Raw genomic sequence first — 25,134 nt, 5'->3', positions numbered from 1 at the left:
TTTTGCGGATAACTCGGAAATGTAGCAAATGACTCGGAAGTTAGAAAGAGACTTCAGGAGGATGTGAACAGTGAAATGATCGGACACGTGACTGATTAAGTTTAACACAAAGGACTGTGAAGTGATACATTTTGCTATGAGAAAAGAGTAGAGGCAATGTAAACTGAATGGTTTAATTTTAAAGGGTATGAACAGAGAAAGATGTACATAAATATTTGAAGTTGGAATACAAGTTGAAAAGATTGTTAAGAATGTGTGTGGAATATTTGACTTTCTTAATAGAAGCATAGAGTACAGAATCAATTAAGCTATGATAAACCTTTATGAACCCTCAGATTAGGCCTCAGCGAGACTACATTGCTCACTGCTGGGCAGCACACTTTAGGACTTATCCCAAGGCCTCAAAGATGCTGCAGAAGGGATTTGCTACAAAGGTACCGAGGATGAGAGACTCCAGTCATTTGGAAAGATTGAAGAAGCTGGGGTTGTTTTCCTTGGGGCAGACCATATGCAGAGGAGACTTGATAGAGGTCTTCAAAATGATGAGAGTTTTGACAGAGTAATTAGAGATCAGTAGCCACAGGACACAGATTTAAGACTATTGGCAAAAGAATCAGAGGTGACATGAGAAATCAAATCATGCAGTGTGTAGTTCGGATTTGGAATGCACTGCTTGAAAAGGTGGTAGAAGCAGTTTCAATAGTAAATTTGAAAAGAGGAATCGGATAACTAATTGAAAGGAAGGAATTTACTGCTGCCTCACAGAGTAGGGACCTGGGTTCAATTCCAGCCTTGGGTGACTGTGTGGACTTTGCACATTATCCCCGTGTCTGCGTGGGTTTCCTCCGGGTGCTCCGATTTCCTCCCACAGTCCAAAGATGTGTAGGTTAATTTCCATAGATAGGGTGGGGGAGTGGGCCTGGGTTGCTCTTTAGGGGGGGGGGGGGGGTCGGTGCAGACTCGATGGGCCGAATGGGCCTGTAGGGGTTCTATGAAAGTGAATGGGAGTGGGATTAATTGGATAGCTTTACCAAAGGTCTAGCACAGGCATGATAGGCTGAACGGCCTCCTGCGCTGTATAATTCTATGTAAGGAGTCTTACAACACCAGGTTAGAGTCCAACAGGTTTCTTTGGAATCACTAGCTTTAGGAGCGTAGCTCCTTCATCAGGTGAGTGAAGAGGTAGGTTACACAAATACCTACCTCTTCACTCACCTGATGAAGGAGCTATGCTCCAAAAGCTAGCGATTCCAAAGAAACATGTTGGACTTTAACCTGGTGTTGTAAGACTCCTTACTGTGCCCACCCCAGTCCAATGCTGGCATCTCCACATCATGTATAATTCCGTGTACATGCAGGTTTTTGATTAAATAAAAGACCATGTCAAGGGTTAATTTTACCCATTGTAATTAAAATCACTTTTTGCTTTACTTGTATTGCAACAGCTTTTGATTTATTTCAGATATCTCGGATCAAACACAGATGATACATTCCTTGAATCTTCTTGTGGTAGTCCTCCCAGAGATCTATAGAGCTACACTAAAGGTAGGATTTATTATGGAAATGAAGGATTAGAGCACTAAAACGCCACCTCCACACTTTAGTATTCAATATAAATTCAAAACTTATGGCAGGAAGCTAATAAAAGTCAACCTTGAATGGAAGTGACTGAGGGCACCTTGGTTGACCAACAACAGAGAGTAAATGATGTAGGAGAGGTAAACTCAGAATTCTACTTTGAACACCACCTTACCAGTTGGCCGCAACAAATGTAGAGCTATGGTCAGGGCGTGTTTTGCATAAATAAGTATGAACATGTGGAGCAGATCCCCTGGTTTGGTCTCAGAGACAAAAAACATGGAATCATTAAGAAACATTTGGATGCTGTTGTATAGTGACTGCAGGGTCACTTTACATGGATAATGAAGATTTGGCAAGTTTTTTTCTCAGATATATCATCCAGATTAATTGTGCGAAAACTATTAATTTGAATAATAATGTTCATATTGATGCATTATATTCTAGATTGCACTGCATCATCACGAAATTTAAAGCATCCAGATTGCCTTAGCCAGGTGGGCAGGTCTCCTTTTCCTACTGCTCAGAATGAGCAACTTCTGCCATTCCCTGATGGTCTGGAGGAGAATCTGCAGCGAGTTGCCATTGACCTGTAAGGCTGGCTGATCTCTTTCCACTGACATCAAGAATTATACTTGTAAAATCTGTAAATGGCTTGGATTTTGTTTGCAAATGGGGGCCCAGTGCAATAGGTTTTAATGAGGGGGGTGGGGGGATAAGTTTGAAGGGGTTATTGAGGAGGGCTACTCTCTATTGAGGGTTACAAAGGATTGCAAAAACAAATTGACCAAAGTTCAGAATGAACTGAGGTGGATGTGGAACCTACAGCCTTGTTAAAGTTTCCATAAGAATCAGCTCCTGACATAAAAGCAGAAGTGGCATCCCTGTGTAGGAACATCCTTGCGGGCACTGGTCACTGCCCCACTCCCATTCCCCATGACCAAGTACTCGACGAACCCAGTGATGGTAGCATCACTGAAAGCCTATAACCAGCTTCAGCACCATTTCAAGCTAAGAGACACATCCATCTCCGCTCCTATCTGTAAAAATAACAGATTCATCCCAGCCAGAATGGACGCCACATACAAAACCTGGAGAAGGGAGGAAGCGGTTTTGAGGGTCAGGGACATATACGGAGATGGCAGAGTGACAATCCTGGAGGAACTAACAGAAGTTCCAACTCCTGAAAGGGAGTGAGCTTCGGTATCTTCAGATAAGGGCAGCATGGTAGCATAGTGGTTAACACTATGTCTTCACAGCACCAGGGTCCCAGGTTTGATTCCCCCTTGGGTCACTGTCTGTGCGGAGTCTGCACATTCTCCCCGTGTCTGCGTGGGTTTCCTCCGGGTGCTCCGGTTTCCTCCCACAGTCCAAAGATGTGCAGGTTAGGTGGATTGCCCATGCTAAATTGCCATTAGGTTAGATGGGGTTGTTGGGTTATGGGGATAGGGTGGAGATGTAGGCTTAGGTAGGGTGCTCTTTCCAAGAGCCGGTGCAGACTCGTTGGGCCGAATGGCCTCCTGCACTGTAAATTCTATGATTCTATAAGAGACTTCCTCTGCAAGGAGGCCACATCGTTCCCCCTGTTACCCAGCAACACCCCGACTGAGTTTTCCCAGTGAGCCAGAGAAGACACAGCCAGAGTGAGACAGCAAACAGTGAGTTTGGGAATTTGAATCTAGGTGGGAATTGAATCAAATCAAATCAGCAAGTCAGCTCCTTTTAAATTTCAGGAGTTTAAATTAATTTAAATTAATCTAGAATTGTGCAGTGTAGGTTAACACGGGCTGCCCCACCCACTCACATAACTGGTTGGCAGTTAAGTGTCAGTCACTTAAATCTACCTTGATCTAAAAGCAGGTGGGGGAGGGGAGTCAACTCAGGCCAATTTAAAAAGAGCAACTGTAACTCACTCCCAGTGAGTTCTCCCAGTGAGCCAGAGAAGACACAGCCAGAGTGAGACAGCAAAGAGTGAGTTTGGGATTTCGAAGCTGGGTGGGAAGGAAGTGCTTGTTATCCCTGGTAAGTGACTGGTAAGTAGTTTTTCTGTTTTCTTTTTCTTTTCAGTGGTATATTTATTTATTTTTTCTTCGTTGTTTTTTTTTTTGGAAATTGTAGTTGTTGAAGTTAACCGAGGGTTTAAGACATGGCAGGAGATCTCAGACCCGTGTCATGCTCCTCGCGTGCGATGTGGGAGCTCAGGGACACGTCCACTGTCCCTGGCTCCTTCACGTGCAAGAAGTGTCCCCGTTTCCAGCTCCTGTTAGACCGCTTGACGGCTCTGGAGCTGCAGATGGACTCACTTTGGAGCGTCCGCGATGCTGAGGATGTCGAGGATAGCACGTTTAGCGAGTTAGTCACACCGCAGGTGAAAGGTACTGAGGGAGATAGAAAATGGGTGACCAAAAGACAGAGCAAGAGTAGAAAGGCAGTGCAGGTGTCCCCTGCAGTCATTTCCCTGCAAAACAGATATACCGCTTTGGTACTGTTGAGGGAGTTGGCTCACCAGGGGAAGGCAGCAGCAGCCAGGTTCATGGCACCATGGCTGGCTCTGCTGTGCAGCTGGGCAGGAAGAAGAATGGCAGGGCTATAGTGATAGGGGACTGAATCGTAAGGGGAATGGACAGGCGGTTCTGCGGACGCAAACGAGACTCCAGGATGGTATGTTGCCTCCCTGGTGCAAGGGTCAAGGATGTCTCGGAGCGGCTGCAGGACATTCTGGGGGGGGGGGGGGGGGGGTGAACAGCCAGCTGTCGTGGTGCACATAGGCACCAACGATATAGGTAAAAAAAACGGGACGAGGTCCTACAAGCTGAATTCAGGGAGTTAGGACTGGAACCGATGTCCTAGTGTTTGGTGTTTGCTCGAGCTGTTGGGGAGAGTTTAAACTAATGTGGCAGGGGGATGGGAACCAATGCAGGAAGTTGGAAGGTAGTAAATCAGGGACAGAAACAAAAGGCAGTAAGGGGGAAAGTGTAAGGCCGAGAAGCCATAGTCAAAAATCAAAAAGGGCGACAGTACAAGGTACAGTGACTGAGGGGAGCTCCGTGAATAGGACCAGGAATACTGAAAGGAATAAAACGGGAAGTAAAAACATTAATGGTAAGCGACGCGGCAGGTTGTTACATGAAGATATGGGTTCAACGACAAGGAAAATTAGGTTAAGAGAAAATATAACTGAGGAGAGGTTACTGATCGAGGTGTTAAGATTCAGAAGAGAGGTAAAAAAGCCAACATAAGTGTACTTTACCTGAATGCTCATAGTATTCGGAATAAGGTAAATGAGTTGATGGCGCAAATCATCGTGAATGAATATGATTTAGTGGCCATTACTGAAACATGGTTAAAGGATGGTCACGACTGGGAGTTAAATATCCGAGGGTATCAAACTATTTGGAAGGACAGAGTGGATGGTAAGGGAGGTGGTGTAGCTCTGTTATTTAAGGATGACATCCGGGCAATAGTAAGGGATGACATCGGTGCGATGGAGGATAAGGTTGAATCCATTTGGGTGGAAATCAGGAATAGTAAGGCGAAAAAGTCACTGATAGGAGTAGTCTATAGGCCACCAAATAGTAACATTATGGTGGGGCAGGCAATAAACAAAGAAATAACTGATGCATGTAGAAATGGTACAGCAGTTATCATGGGGGATTTTAAAATACATGTCGATTGGTTTAACCAGGTCGGTCAAGGCAGCCTTGAGGAGGAGTTTATAGAATGTATCCGCGATAGTTTCCTAGAACAGTATGTAATGGAACCTACGAGGGAACAAGCGGTCCTAGATCTGGTCCTGTGTAATGAGACAGGATTGATTCAGGATCTCATAGTTAAGGATCCTCTCGGAAAGAGCGATCACAATATGGTGGAATTTAAAATACAGATGGAGGGTGAGAAGGTAAAATCAAGCACTAGTGTTTTGTGCTTAATCAAAGGAGATTACAATGGGATGAGAGCAGAACTAGCTAAGGTAGACTGGGAGCAAAGACTTTATGGTGAAACAGTTGAGGAACAGTGGAGAACCTTGCAAGCGATTTTTCACAGTGCTCAGCAAAGGTTTATACGAACAAAAAGGAAGGACGGTAGAAAGAGGGAAAATCGACCGTGGATATCTAAGGAAATAAGGGAGAGTATCAAATTGAAGGAAAAAGCATACAAAGTAGCAAAGATTAGTGGGAGACTAGAGGACTGGGAAATCTTTATGGGGCAACAGAAAGCTACTAAAAAAGCTATAAAGAAGAGTAAGATAGATTATGAGAGTAAACTTGCTCAGAGTATAAAAACAGATAGTAAAAGTTTCTACAAATATATAAAACAAAAAAGAGTGGCTAAGGTAAATATTGGTCATTTAGAGGATGAGAAGGGAGATTTAATAATGGGAGATGAGGAAATGGCTGGGGAACTGTACAACATTTTTGGGTCGGTCTTCACAGTGGAAGACACAAATAACATGCCAATGACTGATGGAAATGAGGCTATGACAGGTGAGGACCTTGAGAGGATTGTTATCACTAAGGAGGTAGTGATGAGCAACCTAATGGGGCTAAAGGTAGACAAGTCTCCTGGCCCTGATGGAATGCATCCCAGAGTGCTAAAAAAGATGGCTAGGGAGATTGCAAATGCACTAATGATAATTTACCAAAATTCACTAGACTCTGGAGGAACCTCTTCACCCAAAGGGTTGTGAATCTATGGAATTCCTTGCCCAGTGAAGCAGTAAAGGCTCCTTCATTAAATGTTTTTAAGATAAAGATAGATAGTTTTTTGAAGAATAAAGGGATTAAGGGTTATGGTGTTCGGGCCGGAAAGTGGAGCTGAGTCCGCAAAAGATCAGCCATGATCTCATTGAATGGTGGAGCAGGCTCGAGGAGCCAGATGGCCTACTCCTGCTCCTAGTTCTTATGTTCTTATGATATCACCGGAAGTGTTAGGGGAGGGAAAGTGTACAGACCTACGTGGACGACTGCTAGAAGAGGGAAAGGCCCCACTGTTCAAAATGAGAGAGAAGTGGGAAGAAGAACTATGCCTCTGGAGCGAGATCTTGCACAGGCTGAGCTCCACCTCCTCATGCGCGAGCCTGAGCCTGATGCAACTGAAGATGGTGCACAAGGCACACCAGATCAGGACATGCATGAGCGGGTTCCTCCCCGGGGTGGAAGACAGCTGTGAACGATATGTGGGGTGGGGGGGTCCGGCCAACCACTCCCACATGTTATGGTCCTGCCCAAGACTGATGGGATTTTGGACCACATTCTTTGAGGCCATGTCCAATGTCGTAGGGGTTAAGATGAAGCCATGCCCATTGATGGCGATCTTCGAGGTGTCGGAACAATCATAACTCTTTCAGAGGAGGAGAGCCAACATCCTTGGCCTTGCCTCTCTGAAAGCCTGGCGATGACTCCTACATCATCGGGGGTGGGATGAAGGGCTCCACTAGGGAGTGGAGGGCAGCATTCACACTAAAAAACAAATTGTTTGCAGTACATCCGTTGCATGGGTGCTCACGAGCTGTATAACTGTTATGTTGTTCTGCAACTTGTTGAATAAAAATATATTTTAAAAATATATATTAAAACAGCTAAACAATTCCCTTTTAGGTGAAATTTTACCTTGAAACTATAGCAGTGTACAAATTATAAGCTGCGAATCTGCTGAAAGAAATCCATTTTCCTCTCTGTGCTCCAACATAGCAGTTAATCTTTACATGAACAAAATAAAAACAGGAAATGCTGGAAACGTTCAGCAGGTCTGGCAGCATCCGAGGAAGGAGAAACAGGTTTCGTGTTTTGAGTCCGTGTTACTACTTCAAGTTACACAGGCTCAAAACGTTAACTCTGCCTCTCACTTCAGAGATGCTGCCAGACCTGCTGCGATTTTTCAGCAGAATCCATTATTTACTTGAACAATATTGATTGTAGTATCTACTCCACCACACCGACACACAGTCTTTATCTGTAGCAGTTACAAAACTAAAACTAAATGTGTTCTATGTTTAACCAGATGTTCCACTTTCTGCAGTTGCTACTAGAGTTTCTCCGCAAAGTGATTGATAAAGAGAAGAAAAACAAGATGAATCTCTGGAACGTTTCCACAATCATCGCCCCTAACCTCTTCATGCACAAAGGAATTCTAAACAAAATTCCTGATGGCAATCAGAAGCAGCAGGCAGAAAAATCTGCAAATGTTGTTCGAATGCTGATCCACTATCAAGACCTTCTCTGGACTGTATGTTGACTTTTAGAATGCTAAAATGAAAATGTATTTGGTCACACAATTTGGTTGTGTAGCACCCATATTATTGCCACTACTGATGTTTTTTTGGCTCCAAAAGGGGTTTCCATGGTATCCAGGCAAACTTGTAATCCTGGATGCACAGGACGCCATTTTGCAAAGGACTGTAGCGCAGGCTCCGAGTGCGTGGCAGAAGTTTGCAGAGTAGACAGATTGGGATGTCAGTCAGTGCATCTATTTGTTGTGGTCTGGCTGACTTTCACTGAGGGAGATGACAGATCGATAGTCTTGCAGGATGGCCTCAACTAGCTCTTGCCCCAAAAAGGCCAGCTTCGGAGTAGGCATCTTAGTCTGGGCTGGTTGGCTGACCGGAAACAGCAAGGACTCAAGCAGAATGGCAGTGGTGGGAGGACACATGCACTCATCCTGAGGTGGCACAGCAGGTTTGTGCTCCAATAAACCTCTGTCACTCCCCTGGGTTGTATCTCTGCCATCTGACACCATGACATCCTGCAAGTCTTTTTCTCTGATGATATCCACTGAGCTTCACCTTAAGCAGTCTGAGCTTGTGTGGCAGTGAGCTGAATTTGTTTGATTGAGCTTCCTCCATGGCACTCGGACGTTGGGTGGCATCTGCTTGTGCTGCAATGGAAGCTGAAACGTCGGTAATCAGATGTTGCATCTTTGTTGACTCTTAAGTGTTCCTATAGAGTTGGCCACCACAATCATCCTGCACAAGATTCATCTTTACGTTCTGTGCAAAGCCCTGTGCCAGCTTGATGTCAGACTCATCCATACATTTTCACAGTGACCACAGGCTCTTGGGCAGGCCTGCAGAGGTACCAGGCATTTCATTCTGTACACCTTTTCCTATTGGTCACCTCATTGAAGCCCTCAACTGAGTCCACTGCAGCAGAACTTGTGTGTCATTTGCCCACTGGCGATCTGATGCCTGCACTCCCCATGCCCCCTCCCCTGGCTGAAGGCCACTGGTGCCCTGTAGCATATCGTATGCAGATCTTGCCTGTAAACTATTCTCAAAAGTACACACAATATCAGCACCTGAACTAATGGCTGTAAGCATGAGATCGAGTCTTTCATCTTCATCATCACAGTTTTCCTGCTCGTCCACCTCTTTCTCTTCCACCACTGGGTGCAGGTCTCCAGTCTCTAAAAGCAGGGTTGTGGTGAGGGGAGATGAAAGCAATAAGTGCACGCTGATACTATCTGCAGCTTGTCAGTCAGAGGAGAGAGTGGAATGAGGGGAATTGGGATGTCAGAAGGAGGATTAGATATGAGCACATGGTCACCTTTGGTTTTGTTCCTGCCGTTGTGCAGAAGTAAAACTGAGATGTTAACACAGGCACATATTGATGCTGCTCCTTTTGTGGTACTGGACAGTTGTTTCAAAATGCCATTAGGACACTTGCATGGAGAATTTCAAACATCGCTCAAATAAAAGCCTCCAGAACACTTCATAAATTGGAGTTTAAATTGCGTATTCAATTAGAACTTACCACCCAGACACTGACCTCTGCACAGGAGTATGTGGGCACAATGTACAACTCCTTCCTGAGCTAGGCAACACAATTAAAGTCTTGCTGGCTGTAAATCAATCTCAAGTGAATAGCAACAAGTATAAGTGCAGCTTAAAGACCACAGAAATTCTTATTTTCTAGATGATTGGAAAGCACTGGTGGTGACCTTATTTTAAAAAAAAAAGATATATTCAGATTAAAATCAGCGATTTAAACAGAAATATTAATCAGTATTGTTAGGAATTTCCTCAATTAACATTTTTCCGCTACAACAAATATTAAATGATAAAACTCTCACCCAATTCTTTTTGTATTGTAGATTCCATGTTTCCTTGTGGCGCAGGTGAGAAAACTGAATGATAACAGCAATAAGAAGTCTGAGAATCGTCTAAAATACCTGCTGAAGAAGATTCACACAGACAAACATGACAAGCCACATGTAGAGGTGCGTGTGTGCAGTTCAACTTTGCATTCCAGTTTACATTTCCTGTTGAAACATTGCTGAAGAAGAAAGTTTTACATTGTGTGTGCTCTCTCATATAAGGCGGGTGCTCCCTCATATAGGGCGGGATTCTATCAGCCTTGGGCCGGAGAATCCCCGCGTCTGGCGCGAATCGTGCCATGCCGCCCCGACGCCGACACACTATTCTAGTGGAGAATCGGCGCCACTGGCACCGCCGTAGTTGGCGACCTCCCGCCGATTCTCAGCTCTGGATGGGCCGAGCGGCCGTTGTAAAAAACCCGAGTCCAGCCGGTGCCGTCCACACCTGCTCTCAGCCGGCGGGAACTCAGATTGGAAGGATCGGCGGGGGCGGCCTGGGGGGCGGGGGCCTCCAATATGGTCTGGCCTGCGATCGGGGCCCACCGATCGGCGGGCCGGCCTCTCGGTCTGGGGGCCTCCTTCTGCGCCAGCCCCTGTAGCCCTGCGCCATGTTGCGTCGGGGCCGGCGCATTGAAGGATGTAAGTGCGCATGCGCGGCGTGAACCGCTCCAGTGCCGTGCTGGTCCCCTGTAGGGGCCAGAATTGCTGATCCTGAGGCCGTGTTGACGTCGTCTTGAAACGCAACGGCGTTTCTGACGGCGTCAACACTTAGCCTCAGGGTCACAGAATCCCGCCCATAGTTTATCCAAATTTGTTCCTTTTGGTACCTGAGAAATTTTAAGGTTTGCTCAATCATTAGCGACCCGAGGCATGAAAACACGTGAGCCTGGATGTGGCTACCAGTGACAGCGATCCCAAGCGTCGGCCTCGACAAGCTTAGTAGGGTCAGGATATGGTCACTTCATTTTAAAAAGATGGGTACTGGCTGCACCCCAAAGGACCACATTGTAAACATCTGCTGCTTGAAGAGGATACAAGCCACAGTGTGTACTTGGAACAGAGGACATGAGCTCCCCTCCAGAAAATTCCCCCTCAGACTCTCTAAGAAGGTGGTCAAAGATCCATTGAAATTGTTCACTTAAGATTCTCTGGATTGCTATATTGCCCAACCATCTTGGCAGCTGCATTTTTCTTCATTTGAAATACTGACCACCAATGCACGACCTAACAGAGCTCAGCATTGCTGCCTCACAGCGCCAGGGTCCCGGGTTTGATTCCAGCCTTGGTCGTCTGTGTGGAGTTTGTCTGTTCTCCCCGTGTCTGCCTACGATTTCTCCAGATGGTCTAGTTTCCTCTCATAGTCCAAAGATGTGCAGGTTAGGTGGCTTGGCTTTTCACAGTAACTTCATTTGAAGCCTACTTGTGACAATAAGTGAATTTCATTTCATTCCATTGGCCATGCTAATATTGCCCCCTAGTGTTCAAAGATGTGCAGGTTAGATGGGGTTATGGGAATAGGACAGGGGAGTTAGCCTAGGTCGGGTCCTTTTTCAGAGGGTCTGTGCAGACTCAATGGACTGAATAGCCACCTTCTGCACTGTGGAGATTCTATGGAAAGACCCATGGAAATCGAGGGCATAACTTAATTTCCAGCCCTCCTCCTAGTTATTGCAAGGCGTGCGGTACAAATGGTAGAAAAAGCAATGGTTATTGCTTATGTTGACTTGAGTTTCCAGTTGGAAGACGTCAATTCTATCGATATACTGATGAGGTCAATTCATAGCCAGTAGTCATTGAGAAAATATGGAATTGATGTACTTCTCAATGCTGGATTGCTGTCTCAAAGTATTGAAATTCTGTGTGTCCCTCGTCACATTTGTAAACTGACTTGTACTGGCTATTACCGTAAATTTGTATTTGCTTGTATGTTTGTGTATAACAAGTTAGCAGCAATATAGCTGTTTAGATAGTTAAATGAAATTAGGTGTCTTTCTCTCTTAGCAACAGCTGAACAAAGTGATAAAAATTCAAGCCCCTCAGTTATTGAAGGATACTATGGAGGTTCAGCTGAATTCTAATATTACAATTGGAGACGTTGTTGCTCAGTTTCAGAAACAGTTAAACTGCAATAATTGGGATGCCGCCACTGATGATTTCACAAAAAGGTAATTGACTTTTTCACATTTCACCTATATTCATGTTTCTGCATTTTGTTGAGTTAATGTGGATTATACCATTTGCACAACTGCTTGGATTTATGCGATCATTGTTGAAGGAACGGCATTTGTCCTTCACTGAGCTTACCGACGCCCACAGGTATATTACGTACTGTTGAGCAGATACTTGCTCTCTATAGTGGGTCTCGTCCAATTTGATGCAGTCCTCAATGACTGTGAGCAGGGTAAGGGCTCTTCAACCAAACTGAAGACCGTTCACTCAGAGATGCAGGGTCCAAAACCTAGAAATATAAAGCTGGAATTAAATCCTGTACAGAAGGCAAAATAAAGATTGGGAAGGAAAGATGGAATTTAGAAATGATAAAAGGGACACATTTGTTTTAAATGTTTTAAAAAATCAACAATACCAATTAAATTCTGAAGAATTGCAATTGGCGAGGATTGTTGCAATGTAGTCTTTGGGGATACTGTTTATCTTGGACTGCAGCTTCCAGAATTCTGTGGTTAACTATACATTTGTAGAAGCTGGATGTTGCCATCTGACTAACTTGTGATAACGGTGAGTGTTGTTGGCCTCAACATTATTATCAGTAATATTCAAAATGATATCGTCGCTGTAATATTTCATCACCCGAGTACCGAAAATACAAACCATTTATTTCTACTACAGTAGAGCAACAAAGGAGTCACCATAGCAACACAGAAGCAATTCGTATGAATTCTTGCAGCTGTTTCGAGGGTGTCAGAATGTAGACCGTGATTGAACATCTCTTCCAAATCCCAATGTGGTTTCAAAACCAGAAGATGTGCAACTGACCTAATCTTTTCAGTCTGGCAACTGCAAGATAAATGTTGTGTACTAAAGATTCCACTATGTATTGCCTCCATCAATCTCACAAAGTCATTCAATCGTGTGAGCTGAGGCGGTCTATTTAAGCTGCTGGAGAAAATAGGTTGCTCGCCAAAGCTGCTCGATGTGATCTCCTCTTGCCATGAAAGCATGATGAGTAGGTCAGCTTTGATGGTGCAACATTGGAACCCTTTTTAATCTGTAGTGGGGTCAAACGGGGTTGTGTTCTAGCACCAACACTCTCTGGCACATTGTTCTCTTTGCTGCTGTCGTATGCCTTCAGGTTGCCTCTCCAAGGTGTCTGCTTGCATACCAGAACTGACCAAAGTCTTTTCAGTCTTGCTGGCCTGAGATCCAAGACAAAAATGCGCCAAGCTGTTGTACTCTGATGATACTGCAAAAACATTCCTTACTGAGGAATTCCTGCAGCTGCAAATGGACTGACTCTCTCATCCATGATGAAGAGCTTGGTTCGACCATCAGCACCAAGAAAGCGTGGCAGCACAGTGGTTAGCACAGTTGCTTCACAATGCCAGGGTCCCAGGTTCGACTCCTGGCTTGGGTCACTGTCTGTGCGGAGTCTTCACATTCTCCCTCTGTCTATGGGTTTCCTCCAGGTACTCTGGTTTCCTCCCACAAGTCCCAAAAGACATGGGGCGGGATTCTCCGCATCTTGGGGGGCCGAGCCCTCACCGTGTGGGGCTAGGCCTGCGGCGGACTGATTTCCGCCCCGCCAACTGGCAGGAAAGGCCTTTGGTGCCCCGCCAGCTGGCGCGAAACTGACTTTGCAGTGCGGCGCATGCGTGGGATCGTCAGTGGCCGCTCACGGCATCCCCGCGCATGCGCAGTTGAGGGGTCTCTTCCGCCTCCGCCATAGTGGAGACCATGGCGAAGGCGGAAGGAAAAGAGTGCCCCCACGGCACAGGCCCGCAAGCGGATCGGTGGGTCCTGATCGCGGGCTAGGCCACCGTGGGGGCACCTCCCGGGGCCAGATTGCCCGTGCCCCCCCCAGGACCCCGGAGCCCGCCCGCGCCGCCTTGTCCCGCCGTTCGAAAGGTGGTTTAATCCACGCCGGCTGCCGTGGGTTGACAGCGGCGGGACTTTGGCCCATCGCGGACCGGAGAACCGCCGGGGGATTCCCGCCGACCGGCGCGGCACAATTCCCGCCCCGCCGAATCTCCGGTGGCGGAGAATTCGGGACACGGCGGGGGCGGGATTCACGCCGGCCCCCGGCGATTCTCCGACCCGGTGGGGGGTCGGAGAATCGCGCCCATGCTGTTCGGTAATTTGGACATCCTGAATTCTCCCGCTGTGTACCCGAAGAGGCGCCGGAGAGTGGCGACTCGGGGATTTTCACAGTAACTTCATTGCAGTGTTAATGTAAGCCTACATGTGACAGTAAAAGATTATTTTTAAAAAGGCAAATGTCATGGTCCAGGATGTTGCCACATTGCCGTCCAATGTGCCGCATCACATCTCCAGGCTCCATGCTTGCCAACAATCTGTTATTTAGTGCTGAAATCAACATATGCATAACAAAAGCTGTAGCAGTCATTCCCAAGCTGAATGAGAGTGTGGAGGAACAACCTGACACACAAGGTTCACAGGCCACTCTTTTCTCTGGGTCCTCTTCTTGAACAGCCAAGCCTTTCCTTTTTGCTCGCCTTTTCCAATGCCTTTCCAAACAGGCAGCCTCCAGAGGTCATGGCTGCGACTCAAGTATGTCTTACTGCCCTGCAGTGGTGAGACCTCGACAAGACTTTCCAGGAGAAAAGACTGAACAGTTTCCACTTTCACTGTTGATACCTCTGAATCTCTTGGCAGCTAAAAGTCACTGACTCGTAACACCTCAAGTGTGCTGATTTCATTAGCATACACACATTGCCAAACCAACAATGTTTGCTCTGACGTGGCCACATTCATCAGTTGAGTGATGGCTGTATACCGTTCAGTGCAGTGAATTGATCACTGGGCCATGATCTTCTGTGTGCCCATAGCTCTGCTACAAGGAAGTGCAAAGGGACTTGGGAGTCCTTGTCCAGGATTCTCTAAAGGTAAACTTGCAGGTTGAGTCCGTAATTAAGAAAGCAAATGCAATGTTGTCATTCATCTCAAGAGGCTTGGAATATAAAAGCAGGGATGTACTTCTGAAGCTTTATAAAGCATTAGTTAGGCCCCATTTAGAATACTGTGAGCAATTTTGGGCCCCATACCTCAGGAAGGACATACTGGCACTGGAGCGGGTCCAGCGGAGATTCACACGGATGATCCCAGGAATGGTAGGCCTAACATACGATGAACGTCTGAGGATCCTGGGATTATATTCATTGGAGTTTAGGAGGTTGAGGGGAGATCTAATAGAAACTTACAAGATAATGAATGGCTTAGATAGGGTGGATGTAGGGAAGTTGTTTCCATTAGCAGGGGAGGCTAGGACCAGGGGGCACAGCCTTAGAATAAAAGGGAGTCACTTTAGAACAGAGATGAGGAGAAATTTCTTCAGCCAGAGAGTGGTGGGTCTGTGGAATTCATTGCCACAGAGGGCGGTGGAGGCCGGGACGTTGAGTGTCTTTAAGACAGAAGTTGATAAATTCTTGATTTCTCAAGGAATTAAGGGCTATGGAGAGAGAGCGGGTAAATGGAGTTGAAATCAGCCATGATTAAATGGTGGAGTGGACTCGATGGGCCGAATGGCCTTCCTTCCACTCCTATGTCTTATGGTCTTATGGTCTTAAGATGGCAGACATTGATACTGACAACTGGGAGACAGTCATCGACAGCCAAGAAGAGAACCCAGAGAAAAGAGAGGCCTGTGAAATTGTGCATCTTTTTGGCCCCATTGTCTTCCTCTGCTCTGTTCTAATGCCAGCAAAACCGAGTTTGGAACTCAATACTCCAACTAATCCCTTCACTTAGCCTCGCACACATCTTCAGTAGCTGGAGGGACCATCAATCAGTGCTGTTTTAAAGCATCATCAGCTACTTGCTGTTTGATTTCTTCTGGCTGTTGCTTCAAATCTACGAGTGTCAGGAGCTTTCTTTAATTGTATAAAGTTGCAAAAGTTGACGGGTAGTGATGTAGCAAGTCCTGCATAGGTTTTTGCCAACTGCAAGGCTTCTGCACAAACCAGTTGCTTTCTGACATCGCTGCACCTAGTAGGCAAAATGACTTGGAAAATTAACAGAGGGAATGAATGGCAGGAGGAGCAGGAGAAGGGTTTCCAACAGGAAACCATTTCTGATCAGAGTGCTCGGGGAACAATTCCCCCAGCTGAACATCAGCAAAGAGTAGTGTGTGAAACAGCTATGCTTCATTAATGAAATCCTATCTGAAATCTGCCACTTTTGTAGCCATAACTGCAACAACTGAGCAGGGCAAGGACCACATTGCTGTGGCTGTAAGGGTAACCACTGTGATTTTCTATACATCTGGATTCTTCAGGGATGGAACTGGAGATTTTGCAACACCTCCCTTTTGCATGCAATTCAAGCACAAAGACTGAACGTAGATCATAAAACAGGATTCATTATTCCAGTGGCATGAAGTCTTTATAAACATTAATGAATAAAGTTAATTCCGAGAAACAAACCATTTCCAAAGGATATTTGCAACTGACATGCGAGATTCCCCCAGAAGACACATCGAGAGCTTAACCTCCGATCGCGAATCAGTCAGGGAGCAGAGTTCAGTTGGTGACGCTCCAGATGCTAATTCCCCATGACCTGTGAACCAGATTCCATTGTCTCCTAGACCAGAGGGTAACTTTCCCTTCCTTGGTGCTTCTCGGACTCTGACTGCTGCCAGTTGGTCCGCCCAGGTTTCCAGAAGTTCTCTGCTTGCTCCAAGCCAATTCCCAGTTCTCTAGCCACCATCAAGAGTTTCAGGCTGCCCTGGCCATTGCATTGACTCTTCCCACACCCTGTCGGTTCCAGATTCCCTTTCTCCACTGGTTCCAGAACCGTACACAAGCCACAATGCCAGCTCCCTTTTAAGAGATGCATGATCAGTGCAGGCCAGTTTCAAGTGGTAGTCACATACCGTATTGATCTTGTACTGTTACATTCAGCCATTGAACAACAGGTTGAGCTGAAATCAGGTGGAGCTGAAATCATTGTTGAAATCACTGAAATGAGTTGACAGCATGAAGTTAGCATGCTGCATGCATTGAAATCGATAGGCATGTGTTAATAACACATCAAAATCACCTAATCAGGGCAGCACGGTGGCGCAGTGGGTTAGCCCTGCAGCCTCACGGCGCCGAGGTCCCAGGTTCGATCCGGCTCTGGGTCACTGTCCGTGTGGAGTTTGCACATTCTCCCCGTGTTTGTGTGGGATTTGCCCCCACAACCCCAAGATGTGCAAGGTAGGTGGATTGGCCACGCTAAATTGCCCCTTAATTGGAAAAAAAAATTAATTGGGTACTCTAAATTTTTTTTTTTTTTTTAATTGCCTAATCAGTTTTCAGGTGCTGAGTGTCCAAAATGTTGTGGTGGTGATTTTCAACGGGTTCTCACCAGAAAAGTGAACAGTCGGCAATTGAAAATCAGTGTGGAGTGGTTCCGAGTGCAGTTTGGGGAAATGCGTATGATGAATAAATGTGTATGTGTTAAGTTGATTCAGCTCCGGGGAAGCGGGGGCATAGTGGTATTGTCACTAATAATCCAGAGACCCAGGATAATGATCTGGTTCGAATCCCACCACAGCAGGTGATGGAATTTAAACTCAGTAAAATATCTGGAATTAAATGAGTAATGATGACCATTAAACCATTGTCGATTGTTGGAAAAACCCATCCGGTTCACTAATGTCCTTTAGGGAAGGAAATCTGCCGTCCTTACCTGGTCTGGCCTACATGTGACTCCTCAAGGGCAATAAGAGTTGGGCAATAAATGCAGGCACAGCCTGCGACGTCCACTCCCCATGAATACATTTTAAAAAATGTCTCAAAAAAGCACCTAATCACCGTTATCACACCTAGGCAGTTCAATCTAGACAGAATCACAAAATGCTGCTGCTGTTGCACAAATTTGAAATAACATAATCACATTAACGAGGCCACACTGTTGGTACTCAATCGGCGTTCCAGAAGTTTTCCTAGTTTTGGAGCATTTTATTTAATCACTTGCTTGTCATCTGAAGGTGCTCTGGATGTCAGAAGAAACCAGAGCAGCAAATATATATGCAGGAGCATCACATGGCTACACAAATGTCTATCAGAACCTACCAGCCCCTGAGTTTAGACATGTGCCAGTAAGTCTGGACAAGATAGTCTCATGCCATTGTGATGTTCTGACCCATATTGAGATTTAGGTCAGTGTGTCATTTCTAATTTAGGTCAGTGTGTCATTTTTAACTCTTCTGCGGGAACCAGCACATTTTCCATGAACATGACTCAGTGGAGGTGGCACAGAGCATTGAAGTGTTGACCTAAGAGTTAATGTTTTAACTTTCATTATACATTTTTTACTGCTGGGAAATGTAGTATCAGTGTGGAATCATCATATGATCAGAACTTAAGTAGATTTTATTTTCAGTCATGAATCATTGTTGTTGAAATAATAATCCAATATTACTGAGCCTTATATTCTTTTCTGTTTAGAAACAACAATTCCACAGATGGCTCAGAGTTCTGCTTGTATGAAGTGGGTGGTAATATAGGTGAGTAATGCATCAATATTATTTTAAATATCAACATTTTGATGCCATTCTCAGTTAAAATGGATGAAGCCACTGGGTGGGATTTTCCATCCCTCCCCCACCACCGGCCAGCAGCATTTTTTCCATTGTTCGCACAGTTGCCATTAGGGAGCTCACGTTGGGGTGTCACCATTGGCGAGATTGGAAGATCCCACTGATGAGAATGGCTAAAAAACTTTGACCACTGATTATTGAAGTATGACTCCAGATTCAGATTCAAAACAATGTGGTTGACTCTTTTTAAAAAAATGTCCTGAATTGCACTCGTTCCCCTCCAAATAGGGAGGGACACATCCCATGGATTAATGGGATGGCCACTGACTGGCTACAGGAGGCCGGCTCCATGAAGCTGGTTGCCTCTCCATGAAGTGGGAAGCCATTCTGCTGCCACCAAATGCCAGTGACCCAGGAATATCACCCGTAATAGGGTCTTGAATTATTTAAATTTGCTTCATTGGTGAGCAGCTGATCCGCCTCCGATCCCGCCATTGGGAAATTTCACTGGCACGGGAAAGCTGTCCCAAATCCTCCCCGCTATTTTCCTGCCTCACGCCTATTCTCCCAGCCCACCACCCTGGTGCCAGGTTAATTCTGCTCATTGTTTCTTACACTTTTGCTCCGATGATTCTGTCAAAATATAATTGCATAGTCTGGTGTGGTCACCTTATGAATTATGATCGTCATGTCAGTTGCCTCTTCAGACAACCAAAAAAACAAAATCAAGATTTTCCACTTTTCACAGGATCAGACTAATGTGTTATATAATTTTGGACTCTTTATTTGTCCTTTTTTCTTTGTCTGAGCTTGCATGACGGGAATGGTTAGTGATCTGTCCTGTGGGGATGTAAGTTGGTGCTGTCCTTATCTGGAATTGAACACCGCTGATTAGTGATCAGGAGTGCAAATTGCTTTTCCCATCTCAGCCTGCGATCACCCCCTCACCTTTAGCTTAGCTGAGGTGAGCTGAGCACAGATGTAGACAGATTTTTCCATGTCTCTGGTGCCTAATTTTGTAAAAGTGCACTGAGCCATTTTAGAAACATCAAAACTTTAATGTAAAAAAAAAAAATCCTGTGCTTCTTTAGTCATTTTGATTTTCATTTCAACAGGCGAACACTGTCTCGATCCGGACACGCACATGTTGGAACTGCACAGGATTAACCCTCAGGCAGAGTGGGTCATCAGACCGCGAGCAGCTTTGTCAAAAGACAGCTAAACCTTTGTGAACATTCATTACCTAAATCCACAGAGTAATATCTGTACTTTGGTTTATTGTTAAAAAGTTTGTGACCTCTCAAAACTAAAGGAAAAATGCTGAGGTACTTTTTCCAAGGCACAACCGAGAGTGAACTTGTTCAGCAAAGTGCACCCCTTCCCATTAGACAAGGGACATTTACCACTACTTAAAGGTAAAATCACATCAGCTTTTAACTTACTGGTGTGTTGGCATGTGGATTTGAGAACTTGAATTGTATACAAAATTTGTATTTAACCATGCCTATTTTATTGAGACATGTTCAGGAAGCACTGCCAAATATTGCAAAGAATATTATGGAAAAGTCACACAAGTCTCCTTTATCACTGTACATAATATATTTTCTTGGAATGTTTTGAAACCCTTTTTTTTGTGTTGCATGCCACCTTGGAACTTCTTGGAGAAAAAGAATGTGTAAGGTGGGGGAAAAAAGCAGCAAAACCTGAAAGAAAAATAAACTTGGCTTGTGCCAAATCACACACACAATCCATTATTTATTGAAGGGCCAGAGCAGCAGAAAGAAGAATGGACGTGAATCTGTGCCTCCGGTTTATTTGTCGTGAAGCAATATTTGAATGTCTGTATCAAACTCCTCGGGAGTTACAGGATCTTCAGTGGGGACAAATAACTATGATTGTGTCTCGCACTTCAGGGCTTGGGTACAGAAAATGTGACACAATCAAAGATAGAAATGCAGTAGCTCGCAGGAATTATTACAGACAATATTTGGAACCTGTGTGGTGTGTATTTGTCAGCTTTGAGTCACCAGCCTGCTTATAGTTGCTGATTAGCATTTACTGTTGTATAATGTTAATAGATTTACATTTGGAACTTTTTTCTACATATGGCTACAATTTGAATTAGAATTTTTTTATATTCTAACAGTTTGTTTAAATAACCATCTCAATCTGCTGTTTGTGTCATCCTGTGAATTGGTAAAGTTCTTTTTCAGAGGATTAAAGAATGTGTTCTTTACATTATTTTGGAATATTTCTAATTGCATCAAATCTTTCCAACTATTGAGGAATCACTGCACTGTTTAATAACATTAAGATTAGGAGACTTGATTTAAGCACTGGTCATAAAGCTGACTTCTTAGAATTCCTATTATTCAAATTCACCCAATACTGTATTGTTGAAAAATTCAAGATGACTGGGGGTGCAGATTGTATATTCAAAACAGAAACGATTTTTACATTAAAGTCATGGATACAATTGCAACCAATGTTTACAGTTAAACTGAATGTTTCTTTACATTAGGTAAAGAGCAGTGAAAATATGAAATTAATTTGTGACTGCAGAACATGTGGTGTCTCTGTATCCTTGCGTAGAGTTTCTGCTAGTTTGCACTGCTTTCATCAGCTCAATTGAAATTGGCCAAACCCAGGCGGCACGGTGGCGCAGTGGTTAGCACTGCTGCCTATGGCACTGAGGACCTGGGTTCAATTCCGGCCCTGGGTCACTGTCCGTGTGGAGTTTGCACATTCTCCCCGTGTCTGCGTGGGTTTCGCCCCCACCACCCAAAGATGCGCAGGTTAGGTGGATTGGCCATGCTAAATTGCCCCTTAAGTGGAAAAAAAATAATTGGGTACTAAATTTATTTTTAAAAATTAAATTAAAAAAAAAAAGAAATAGGCAGCCGACCTCGCCCTACAATCCTGGCTGTGTCCCTGCATTGAAATTGTGAGCACGCGAGTTTCAATTGTTTGATTTATTGTCACGTGTACCGAGGTACAGTGAAAAGTATTTTTCTGCGTACAGTCCATACAGATCATTCCAAACGTGAGGAAAAAAAAACATAGGCAAGTATAAATACACAATGTAAATACAGAGACACAGGCAGCGGGTGAAGCATACAGAGTGTAGTATTACTCAGTAGAGAAGATGTGCAAAGAGATCAGTTCAGTCCATAATAGGGTCATTTAGGAGTCTGTTAACAGCGGGGGAAAAGCTGTTTTTGACTCGGTTAGTGTGTGTTCTCAGACCTTTGTCTCTCCTGCCAAATGGAAGAGGTTGGAAGAGAGAATAACCCGGGTGGAAGGGGCCTATGATTATGCTGCCTGTTTTCCCAAGGCAGCGGGAGGTGTAGACAGAGTCAATGGATGGGAGGTGGGTTTGCGTGATGGACTGGGCTGCGTTCATGACTCTAGTTTCCTACGGTCTTGGGCTGAGCAGTTACCATACCAGGCTGTGACGCTTTCTATGGTGCATCTGTGAAAATTGGTAAGAGTCAATGTGGACATGCCAAATTTCCTTAGTTTCCTGAGGAAGTTTCGGCGCTGTTTTGCTTTCTTGGTCGTAACGTCAACGTGGGTAGACCAGGACAGATTGTTGGTGATGTCCACACCCATAAATATGAAGCTGTCAATCATCTCCACCTCGGCACCATTGATGCAGACAGTGGTGTGTACGATACTTCACTTCCTGATTGCATCCATTTGTTTCTTTTTGAAGAAGGCGCTTCACATTAAGCTTGTTTAACTGAAACTCACCAGCATGCACCAGTGGAACTAGCAAATGGTTCATATTGTGTTATTAAAAACGTCAGTGATTTTAGATTTGATTACTCACTAGATTAACTTATTAAAAATCCTTATTTTTGTGATAAACTTGTTTGCAGCTGTATAAATAAAACAGCATCAGTTCACCACCCTCAAATACATCACATGTTACTATAAAGGAAATGAAAACAAATGGTGTCCTGTTGTACTGCTTGATTGTGCTGATTCATGGAAGATTTTACATTTGTGATTATACAAATAAGATTGAACCATCAAAGTGGCAACATGACTCAATTATTCACAAGAGTATTTAACTTGAATATTGATAGTGTATAAGTGTTAATCAGTACTGTGGTGCTAAAAATTAAATTTTATCATGTGGAGTCTGATTCCTTCAGACTTCAATTTTTGGAGATTTAAAATGTTTTATTTTTTATTCGGGTTTTATTGCTCTCTCAACAACTTATATTTCAATTGCATGTTTAATGTAATGAAATGTCCCAAGGTGCTACACAGGAGTATTATAAACAAAATAGCTCAATCCATTTAAAAAAATCTTTTTATTCACCTCACTTTCATCGAATAAACACCAAAAGAAAAAACAAATACAATAACGATCCCCCCCCAAACATAAACAGTACCCCCCTCAATATACAGACCAAAACATCCACCCGTATGTTCCTGTTGAAAAATTGATAGTCGTCAGTAAACAGTGTAATCAAAAACAACAATAACCCCTACACTCCCCCCCCCCCCCCCCCCCCCGCCCCCCCCCCCCCCCCCCAATGTTCAAGGGCAACCAATTATCGAAAGTGCATAATAAACAGTCCTCATGAATTGTAGAACCCTTCCTTCATCCCCCTCAGCTCAAATTTCACCTCAAAAGTCAGAAATTCAAGTAGAAGCTGATCTCCACCCCAACAGGACCCGCCTCTGGGCAATCAGCGAGGCGAAGGCTAAAACATCTGCCCTCGCACCCGTCTGCAGCTTGGTCCGGTCCGACACCCCGAAAATGGCTTCGAGAGGCCCTGGTTCCAAGTTCACATGAAGCACACTCAAGATGACACTGAAAACCTCCCTCCGATACTTCTTCAGCTTTGGACAGGACCAAACCATAGGTACATGGTGTGCGGGCCCCACCCACACCACTGACATACATCCTCCACTCCCTCAGTTGGCTCATCCTCGCCCCCCTGAAGTGTGCCCTATACATGACCGTCAGCTGTATCAGCCCCAACCTCGTGCATGAGGTTGAGGCGTTAACCCTCTGGAGCACCTCACACCACAGACCTTCTTCCATAAACTCCCCCAACTCTTCCTCACACTTGGCTTTAATCCCCTCCGTGTACGCCCCATCCTCCCCTAAAATCCTCCCGTAGATTGCTGACACCACCCCATTCCCCCTGTCGTACACCCCTCTTCCAACAGCGGGAGGGGCGGCGCTATCGGAAGCTCTGAACCTCCTCCCTAGCAAAGTCTCAGAGCTGCAGGTACCTCAACCCTTCCCCTTGCCCCAGTTCATATTTCTCCCAGAACTCTTCCAACCTTGCAAATCATCCCCCCAGGAACAGGTCTTTTAATAAATACCCTGATCACCTTTTCCTCCCATCTCTGAAAGGCCTGTACGACCTACACAGCAGGGAGATATAAGCCCACACCAGTGTTTGTGGCAGCACCCCCTTCCCTATCGCCTCTTCAAACATCCCCACCATTAGCGGTGCCAATTTGTCTGTAAATTTGTTGTAATACTCCACTGGGAACCCAACTTGTCCTGCCACCTTCCTCGATTGCATCATCCCAATTACCTTCTTTACCTCCTGTTCCCCCACCAACCTCTCCAGTCTGGCCCTATCTTCCTCCTCCGAGGATACTCCAATCCATCCAGGAACTCCCGCATCCCCTGATCCTCCCCTGTTCACTAGCCAGCTTGAGCTTGCTAGTGTAGCGGGCCCTACCCAGGGCTCACTCCCCTCCAATCCCCTCCCCCCTACCTGGCCCCAGGAAAACAAAGAAATCCCCTTCAAACAAACAAACCCAGTGCAAACGCACAAACCCCTGAAAACCGAAATTGCAAAAGATCCCAACTCCTACCTTGTCCAAATAGGCAACTTCACCCCATTTCACACATATAACAACATGAAATAAAAAGTTGAACTATATATAATCTTCCACCTCTTTATCCTCAGTCCAAGACCAATCCTCAGTCCCATTTCTCACTTCTGCCCGAGTCCTTCTGCTTTCACAAACGCGTCCGCTGCTTCCACCGTCTCGAAGTAAAAGTCTTCGGAATTGTAGATCAGCCTCAACATAACTGGATACACTACGACGAACCGTACACCGTTGTTATACAGTCTTAATTGGCCTGCCCACCTCGTCACGTCCAAGGTCACATCCTGGTATATGCGTATACCAGCTCCAGCCACTGTACCTCCTGCTTCTGCTTCGTCCAACTCAGGACCTTCTTCACAATGGTACCTTTGGAAACAAATAATCACCGCTCTTGGCAGCTCATTCGCTTCGGTTTAGGCCTCAACGACCAATGAGCCCAATCCAGTTTGTAACGGGAAGGATCCTCCCCTTTCCCCAACACCTTGGCAAAGTACTCACTCGGCCTCAGGCCCTCCACCCCTTCGGGCAAGCCCACTACCCTTAGATTCTGCCGCCTGAATCTGTTTTCCTGGCCCTCCACCTTCGCTCGCCCTCTTGTGGCTCGACCACACTGCAGTTCTTCACCCATCGAGGTGAGTTGATCACTGTGTTGCGACAAGGCCTCCTCCACCCCTTTCAGTTTCTCACCCTGCTTCCGCACCTCGACCGATGTCCACGACACCACCACCTTCACCGGGGCAATCGCCTCCTTCACCAGTACCTTCATTGCCGCCTTTATCCCCTTCCTCATCACCTCCATGTGCTTTGCAATCTGCTTTTCAAATTCCACGACCATCACCTCGGTCATCTTTTCTGCCATGAACAGGGCGGCCCAA

The 25,134-nt window shown here is 45.3% G+C and overlaps 1 protein-coding gene across 7 annotated transcripts in view; it reads left to right on the top strand.

The window, feature by feature from the left end:
* Nucleotides 1–20,629, top strand: part of arhgap40 (Rho GTPase activating protein 40) — a 176,121-nt gene extending 155,492 nt beyond the window's left edge. For 6 of the 7 annotated variants that reach the window (XM_072515020.1, XM_072515019.1, XM_072515017.1 and 3 more), the window contains 6 exons: nucleotides 1,463–1,545; nucleotides 7,597–7,803; nucleotides 9,667–9,792; nucleotides 11,671–11,834; nucleotides 18,297–18,355; nucleotides 19,504–20,629. In XM_072515020.1, the coding sequence (XP_072371121.1) occupies nucleotides 1,463–1,545; nucleotides 7,597–7,803; nucleotides 9,667–9,792; nucleotides 11,671–11,834; nucleotides 18,297–18,355; nucleotides 19,504–19,610 (746 nt within the window). In that variant the 3' untranslated portion in view covers nucleotides 19,611–20,629. The remainder of the gene's footprint in view (nucleotides 1–1,462; nucleotides 1,546–7,596; nucleotides 7,804–9,666; nucleotides 9,793–11,670; nucleotides 11,835–18,296; nucleotides 18,356–19,503) is intronic. The other variant, XM_072515018.1, reaches the window with a different exon arrangement.
* Nucleotides 20,630–25,134: the final 4,505 nt, after the last annotated feature.

This window comes from Scyliorhinus torazame, chromosome 8 (genome assembly GCF_047496885.1).
Source record: "Scyliorhinus torazame isolate Kashiwa2021f chromosome 8, sScyTor2.1, whole genome shotgun sequence".
In the NCBI taxonomy this organism is placed as follows: Eukaryota; Metazoa; Chordata; class Chondrichthyes; order Carcharhiniformes; family Scyliorhinidae; genus Scyliorhinus; species Scyliorhinus torazame.
Note: the sequence above shows the minus strand (reverse complement) of the source record. Positions and strands in the feature narration are given on the sequence as shown.